This window comes from Rhincodon typus, chromosome 22, assembly GCF_021869965.1.
Source record: "Rhincodon typus isolate 14 chromosome 22, sRhiTyp1.1, whole genome shotgun sequence".
In the NCBI taxonomy this organism is placed as follows: domain Eukaryota; kingdom Metazoa; phylum Chordata; class Chondrichthyes; order Orectolobiformes; family Rhincodontidae; genus Rhincodon; species Rhincodon typus.
The window spans coordinates 35,351,140-35,360,076 of NC_063353.1; the positions used below are offsets into that span (position 1 = coordinate 35,351,140).

General features: G+C 38.7%; 1 protein-coding gene across 1 annotated transcript; it reads left to right on the forward strand.

Annotated features, from left to right (window-relative positions):
• The first annotated feature begins 90 nt into the window (after positions 1 to 90).
• LOC109916489 (V-set domain-containing T-cell activation inhibitor 1-like) lies at positions 91 to 8,016 on the forward strand. The gene is made up of 4 exons (XM_020516207.2): positions 91 to 276; positions 2,966 to 3,029; positions 5,027 to 5,374; positions 7,804 to 8,016. Exons 2-4 carry the CDS (start codon positions 2,969 to 2,971, stop codon positions 7,965 to 7,967), a joined length of 573 nt encoding a protein of 190 aa, XP_020371796.2. The 5' UTR covers positions 91 to 276; positions 2,966 to 2,968; the 3' UTR covers positions 7,968 to 8,016.
• Positions 8,017 to 8,937: the final 921 nt, after the last annotated feature.

Here is an 8,937-nt window from a genome sequence, read left to right on the forward strand (position 1 = left end):
TCTGATGAAGGGTCTAGGCCCGAAACGTCAGCCTCTCTGCTCCTATGATGCTGCTTGGCCTGCTGTGTTCATCCAGCCCTGCACCTTGTTGTCGCGGACACGGTATTACGCGTGCGCGGAGGAGTGTGGCCCTTCGCAATGCGCATGCGTGTCAACGGCTTCCCGCCTTCCCTCCCCATTCCTGGAACTGAGTGGTAAAGGCCTACAGCGGAGAAAAAGGCTTTTCTAGTCGAAAAAACCCACTCATCTCTTCTAATCCTGTGTTCCAGCACTTGAGTAAGTGTAAGCATTGGCATCACAAATTAATATCTCAATACTTTTTAAAAAAATGGTATGAGGGAAATGCGATTTCTGAGAAATGTAGAATATATTCAGGCTGAAACTGTCTGAATTCGTGACGGGAAGAGATTTTCGTAACATGGGGGAAAAAAGTGTTGTTAGCGACTCTTTACACTCTCAGTCGATGTACTTTTTCAGTCGATGACAAACAGTGAATGTTTATTCCGGAGTTCAGTCAGTTTCATTTTCATTTTCGTAGTTCTTGCTTTGGTCGAACAAAAGCTGCAGAAATGGATCGGGTCATTAATGTTGCGTAAAGTTTGAGACAGGTGTTTTATTTTCTAATTTTGGGGTTCAGTTACAGAACCAGACTTGACAATTTATCGTCAGTTCGTGTTTTTTTTGGGTGCGTCAGCGGTTGGTTTCATTATTGCAAATGATCATAGTAAAGACCGAAAGAACTGCGGCTGCTGTCGATCAGGAACAAAAACAGAAAACAACTGCCTCGAGGTGGTGCCAGACCAAATGACCATAATAGTTTACGACTGTGGAATAAATGACAGAACTAAAGCGAATTAGGACCCGGGGCGAGGGAGGTTCCGTTAGTGGGGAAACTCTCCAGTTCCCTCTCCTGTTTTAAAAAACAAATCCTTAAAGTTGCTCAGTAAGTATTGCTTCTGTGCCAGTTCTTTTTGCTGTAACAATTTTAGTAATCCCACTTCACTACTTTCCTAGACAATTAGAGTTTCAAAACAGAGAACACTTGACATTTGAGAGACATTAAAACGAATCTTCTGCTTGTTGAACCTTTCAGGCACTTGGAACTTTTTAAGCGCTGTCAATTTGCCAACAAGTGCCAGCTCAGGAAGCCATGGACCATTATTGTGTGTCTGTTCAAAACTGTCACGAAGGACCCTCCAAGGTGCTTCAAGGGTCAATGAAACAGATGATGAAACAATAAGACATTTTTCATTTTAAGAAAGGTGGTCTTTAATTGCAGATTCCAGGAGTAAATCCTGTTGTGATGATTGATGACTAGTTAGTGAGTTTTTCTATAATTGAAGACAGCACAAACTGAGTCAGATGAGAGATCTAAAAAGAATAGTTTTCTTTGATTCTAAACTTGGATGCAGCCAGACAGATGTGACAGATTAAGAGGCATGCTGTACTGTAGCAAGTTGGAGTTGCAGAGCTCACTGCGATCTTAGATGGTCGTATCTGCACCATGTGTTTGGTTCATGGGCCTTCGACTCAGAATTCTTGAGGTGAAGTCTGACCTGCAAATGTTGCGGAACATCAGTGAGTGAGGGATTTACCTGGACAATTTGTTCCTAGAGAGAGCCATTTTCCTTAGATTAAGTGAACCTTTAGAATTGGTTAGTGTTCAGGGGCAGGAGGGTGTGATTGCAAGTCAGACTGGTATGGGATGCATTGATGGAGGGGGTGTAGCCTTTCACTTTGACGAGCAGGTGCAAATTACTTGCTGTGCGAATAAGAACAACAATTTCATGTGGATGGAAACAGACCGTAGCATGATGGTACAGAAGCATATTCAAGTGGGGACGGGAGGAATAAAAAGAAGTTTGATTAGGGACACTCTAACTTGGGAAATAGACACTCTTCTCTGCAGCTATGATCTAGAGTTCCAAGGGTTCTGTTGGGGAGATTAAAGACATCATGTCACGGCTAAAGAGGAACTTGAAGACCATGATCCAATTGTCTTGGTTTATGAAGGAAACGATGACACAGGAAGAATAATATTAGGCTGAGAGAGTTTGAGAAGATAGGTTTCAATTTAAAAAGCAAAACCTTTAAAAGGTAATCTCTGGTTTGCCATCAGAACTACGTGACACTTAGCACCGGAATAAACAGATCATAATTTTAGATGCATTGCTGAAAGAGTGGTGTGGTAGCAAGGGTTTTGCTTCATGGAGTATTGGCACCAAGAAAGAGGGAGCTGTTCCTCTGTAATGGGCACCACTTGAACCAGGATGGGACTGGAATCCTGGCGAATCTAAGAAGTAGGTTTGTAGCATGTAGATTTAAAATAATGAAGGCCAAGTAGGAGGATTCAGGAAAGGACAAATTCAAAGCAGCAACTAAAATGTTCTCTAGCATTCTCTAAATGACTCTAGAGTTACACTTTGTTTTAAGTAAAAATGAGGAGTGTGGTTCAGGAAGTGACGAAGAGTAATGAAACTAAAACAGTATTGGTGTCTAAGGTTTTGTCAGGAAAAAAATAGAAAAAAAATCAAAGCTAAAGGCGATCCGAATGTGTGAAGGATTTACAAGAAATTGGACAAGTTAATAACCAAGAAATGAATTGATTTAATCCATTAACCATTCCAAAGATGTGATTGCGAAGTGATCAAGATTGGGAACTAAATATTCCAGGGCACTTGGAGAGATAAAAAGGATGAGGGCTAGTCTAGATGTTAAAGGATAGGATGAAGACAATAGAGAAAAATCATCTTAATGCAGAAAGTAAAGGAGGATCAGTTTGGATGCAGCTAATAAACAATGAACCCTTTAACTTAAGGTGCCAGTGAAATTTGCCAATGTGAAGCAACTATCACTTGTTTTAATCATCAGTCACTCTGGATACACACTTGCCACAAATCTTAAATAGCTGTTTGGAAAAATAATTTAATCACTCATTTTGTTCCAATGGATTTTTATTTTTCAGGCAATGGAAAGTCCACTGTACATCACATTTTGGTCATTTCTATTCTTTGAGCAGCTTTTCTTGGGTAAGTGCCTTGTCTTTTTTCAGGACCTTTCTGTTAGTATGTAATTGACTGTCTGGTTAATTCTGTCTGGATCATGTTTTGGTTTTAACAAAGTGATGTCTTGCTGAAACATAAGCATGCAATGCTGTATATCTTGTTTTAACAATAAAACAAAAAGTTTACTAACAAAAGAAACAAAGATAAATATGAATAAACCAAATCATCTATCTGTAACACAGATTCAAAGATTTTTAAACACACAGTAAGAGTATAATCCCAAGACACACTTTTTTTATAAGTTAAAAAGAAAATAAAACAGCATTTTTTTTAACTATACACACATCAGAGCTCCTGTATCCCCTACCAAGGCAGGTTTAAGTTGCTGTGACTTCAATTTACTGACTAGAACTACAGAGAGCTTCTGTCTGGCACTATTATCCGCCATAGCTTGAATGTAACTGCTTCACAGTTTTATCCCAACATTTCTGGTCGGTTAATTAACACTAGCTCTTCATACTGTAAGGATATCAAGTTCCCTATGTCCTTCCCTTCCCTTCCCTTCTAGGCTGTATAGCCACTCAAGGACTTTACAGGACTTCCTCATGCAAAAGAAAACTAAAACCAGATATCTGCCTGTCAAAGCTATGGTATTTCCCTTCAGCTTAAAAAAACAAGTTCCAAAAGTCTCTAACAAATCTTGAGGCTTCATTATTTATGTTGCTGAGTCCAAAACAAACCAAGATAATCAAAAATTCGTTAATGGTGTACAAAGAAGCCAGGCTTCAAAAACTGCTTTACTGAAAAAAACAAATACTTAAGTTGCTTATTAATTTCAGACACACAGAAAACCCACAGATTGGTTACTCAAAGCCAAGAGCCCAAACATACAATAAATGGTATTACATATAAATCAGAGTTTACACCACACTAACATGTACTGTGAATGGGAATCTAGGGAAGACAGATATGAAATTAGTAAACCTGTAGAGAGGGAAGACAGGTATGAAAACTGTAAGCCTGTAGAGAGATTAAGGTAAATGGGAATTAGTTTTAGATTAAGCTGTGGAATAGACATGTAAAAAAACAGTTAGTGCAATTTGAAATTCTTTCATTTGAAAGGAAAGCAGTATTAATGGCACATGAACAATGGAGCTATATGTTAAAAAGTTAAACACAAGTCTGGAAAAAAAAAACTTGCATTAAATAGCAATACATCGCTTCTTTTCAGGAATCCCAAATGTCAAAGACATTAAGAGTTTTAAAGGACAATCACTGTGCTTGTGTGGGCAAATGCATTAGCCTTTTGTGCATAGTAAGAAAACACAAGCCATATATGTAACATTTGGGATTCAACGGTCAAACAAATTTAAAATAGGTTGTTGACTATCCCATATAATCTTAAGGTGGCTTATTAATTTATAAAGAAAATGGTTTAGATATGGTACATTAGCAAAATAGGCAGGAAAAGCTTACAACCTGTGACAGTGGAAGGCAGTTCACTGGTACCAGAGAACAAACGGACATTTGGCACAGAACATATTGATCTCAGTAGGGTGTGATGGAAGCATTCTGCTCTCTCCAGGTGAAGTGTTAGAGAACTCTTAGCGTGGTCTTCCTCTATCTTCTATCAGCAAAAAACAGCTGCCTGGTAAGAACTGCCACATGGTGAGGACTACACCCTATCTTTGAACACTTGTTGATGTACTTTAATTTCCAGGTGTGACACACTGAAGTGGCAATCTGCATTCAAATCCTGAAATACTTCACAATGCAAATATTTTTGGTACATGTATTACTGTTGAGTAATCATGATTTTATAGTTAGGCAGGGTTGTAAAGGCATATTGGATTTGACTTGCGTAGGAAGGGGAGAGCTTTTACAACTTTATCTTGTACATTGTGCTGAAATTCCCAAAAGGAGCTAATGTACATCACATGGAATGGATGTTCTGAATGGGGAAAATGACCATTTCTTGTTTCATCCTTTTTTGCACATTGTATGTCGTATATTTTCATTAGGTGAGGGATCCTTCATCCAGGTCTATGGAGTCTCAGGTGAAGACATCTTACTGCCCTGCATTTTTACTGCTGCAACCAACTTCAGTCTGCAGCAGCTTGTCATTACCTGGCAGCGGACAACCAGTATAATAGTGGTTCATAGCTTCTACAATGAGATAAACCATCCAGAGTATCAGGACCCAGCATTCAGGGGACGGACTAAACTGTTTCTCCAAGAATTTCGCAATGGGAATGCTTCTCTCAGATTAAAAGGAGCAACCACATCAGATATGGGGAACTACACCTGCTTCGTGATTCAAGAGGATGGAAAAGGCTACATTGAGAACTTGGTGGAACTAAAATTGTATGGTAAGCACGTAGATATCTCCCAGCAGTAAATAAAAGATCATTCATAATTTGAGGGGATTGTGCTTGGGCAGAGAATCCCCATCTCGAAATTGTTGCAAATCTTTGATATATTTAAAGTGGTCATGCTTCAGGGAGATTCATGAGAGTGGAGCTTGTTAGACTGGTACAATTGGATCGTGTATTCAGTTACATGTGTGCCATGCAGGAGATGAATTTCACATCACTCTGAGTAAAACATTTAACTATCAATTATCCTGATCACTTGAATTATTTGTCTCGGGTCCCTAGTTTTCTTTAATCTGAGAATACCTTTTGGTGCCTTTAACTTTATGTTTAGGTTTGAAGTGTTCTGCCCAACTTCACCTGAAACTGTCTGATATTTTAGTCAGGTCATTAACAAGACTTAATCAACAGCAGCACAAGCCTTACATTTAAAAGCTAATGAACCTAAAAGCCCAACTCTGATGGGCGTGGTGGAAAGTTGTCAAATTCAAGATCATCTTGCTGTCCACATCAGTTTGGATGACCTCTGACTCTGATCCTTGTGCTACCATCAGGGAGGAAGAGAGACTTGCTTTGTTCCACCTTCCAGGATGTTGTTGCCTCCTAACCTCCAGTCAGAGGTAGGGTGTTAGTTGAGGCCCATTTCTTTTCAAAGAAGGTGCTCTTCTGATGTTGGTGGAAGAGACTAAGATGGGATTGCTGGTTATTAACATGTCCCTAGGTACAAGAAACCCCATAATCTAAGTGGAAAACCAAGAATCCCAAACAATAACATGGCACAGAGCCAATGTTGCAATCTCCTTGCCCTTTTATCCCTTTTTTCTGGTAATTGAGTTTGAGGGGAAAATCAGACCCCCACAATCATCCTGCTAACTCCCTGACAATTTATGCTCCAGTTAGCTGTTCAGTGAAGCTTCTGAGCTGGTGGTGGGCATTGGTGGTCAGGCATTTCCTAATCATTCGAGGAAATATTATGGATTTTATTAGATTTCTTTGGAAAAGAGAGGGTATTAAGGTCTCCATTACAATTTAAAGTCTAGTATACATAGGTGTTCAAAATTATTATGTGGTGTAAGCTGAATGGTATTACCCAGAATTATGAAATATTATGCTCAAACGACTGTTAGACTTTTTAGGGTAAAACACATTTCAGACCAACGCAATGAAGCAGAGATGACCAGAGAATGAATGAATAAAAATAAATCACAGTCTAATGCCACTATACGATTAATTGTAGTATATAGATCTTAGTGAAATATCATTACATTTAGATGCGGCCTGCAGATCTTAAATTGGTATCTGGTACTTTTTAACGATCCTATATTCTAACACTTCAACTATCAAGTTGTGCGAAAAATTTAACTGTTACTTTAGGGAAAAACTGAAAACAGAAGCTAAATGGGTGCTCGGGAAATATGGCACAACTATTTGGAGTCTGAGTTTAGCGCAAGTTTTGATCCTAATTACTGATTACCATAATTCAATTTGTCTGGAGGCAATAAAGAAGATTTCTTCAGATTTAGCACTCAAGTGCTGAGTACATGGGATTTCTATGGAGAAGATTTTGTGGGCTCCTCTGAATCAGTTACAATGAAGGCCTGTGCTCTGGTAGATACACATTAGTATGTTATAAGATGGGTCAAAATGTGAAGAAGAGTGTGCGCAGATCTTGCTTACAGCACTTGAGGTTGGAGGATGTCCCGAGAAGGAGAAAAGCACTGTATCCAAGGACACAGACACCAGTTGATCCTCCTTGCCCCCTGTCCCCCTCTCCTGCAGTAGGCAGTGCTGCTCTGGCATATTATCATGTCCTTCTCCCATTCCTTGCCCAAAACAAGTTGAAATCACTAACAAGCTTGCCTGACCAGGTACTCCCTTACTGCTGTTGACTCCTATGAGAGTGTCAGAGTACTTAACTTTTTAGGTGAAATCCTCGGAGAATTCTTTTGAATAATGTTGATATAAAGTTACTGAAGACTTTACTGTATAAGAAAGTCTTACAATGTGTTTCAGAAGTGCTCTTCTCAACTGCAGCAGCAAATGGACAAGAAGTGATGAGTATCCATTTAAATAGCACTTCAAATCCACAACAACATCTTGTTTACTTCCAAATAAATTGTTGCGGGTAATGGTATTGGAACAAGTACCAGTCTCCTGAATGAACGCTGCAGGCATTTTTAATGTCAATCAATCCTTTTACAAGCTACTGAGTGACTGTTCCTAATCATTGCTTTCTTTTTACTAAGATTGACATTCTGAATTGGCTTTTCAGTTCAAGATTTCACTGTTGTGACATCAGAGGATAGTTAACACCTGAACATGCTGTCTAAGATAGCTCATTCCATGGGAAGAATGATTAATTGTTGTACCTCAGCTGTTAATAGAGTGATTTAACCATAATTTTATACTACTTTTAAATATCCTAGATAAACCAATGGTTACTGGAAGTGATGATAATGCAGCTTTAAACAGACAAAGAGCGATTTGTGCGTCTGGATTCATAAGTGGAGTACTGGTTGTTTTAATTGGAGTTGGAGTTGGATTTTCGAAAATGCAAAAGAAGATACAAAGTTCTGACGAGAGTGAGTAAAATGTCGAGGAAAAATTAAACACTTGCCAAGCGATTTTCATTCAATAACTGAAGTTTGATACTTTGAAAGAACCTTCTACAACAATTACAAAGTTTAATATTTAAGGCTACAGCTTGTTGACACAGAAGTGAATTTACTCTTCTTTTAATATCTTAAGGTTGAACCTTAGAAACAATATTAACATATGGAACACATATTTATTTAAAAAAAATGAGAATGCTCCAGGTGCAGGATGTGTGAAATGAGTCCTCCTAATGCATGTTCTGTGATATGATTGTTAACTTATTGTAAGGGTGTCTTAGGCTAAATTTTTATTGCAAGCATAGCTTCACTGAAGAAGATTCCTTTGACCAACATTAATAAATTCTAAGGTTAGATTTTCCAAGTGGGAAACAGCACTGAGACTTGATATTTTTAAAATCTCTGTAATGTTAAGAATCAGGGATTGACTTGTCTCAGGATTCACGTACTGAGGCCATTTCTCCATGGGAAGCTTCATTGTGAACTTAAGTCAGCTCCTAATTCCAGAATTGCACTATGGCTTAGTATCCATGAGAAGTGCAACTACTTGATAGTATTGTTCAGTTTGTGGTGTAAATGGAAATGAACCTTTGCTTCAGACTCGCTGAACAGTAGACCGTTACCCAATAAATATTACAGTATCGCTGCTCCACATATTCTTTTTATAATCGCAAATTTGGGTGGGGCCTGAGTGACGTGACCTGTGGCTGGTAGGAAATCTGATCTAGATTTGAAAAAGAACACAGCAAAGAAGTATCAATAAATTTATTTAACTTAATAAAATAATTAACTAAGTAGAAATGGCTGGACAGGTGATGTGTTATAGCTGTATGATGTGGGAGCTGGCTGATCCCATTGTGAATGGGATCACACCTGCAGCAAGTGTTGGTTGCTGAAGGAACTTTAGCTCAGAGTTGTTGAGCTGAAATCTGAGCTTCAAACACTGCG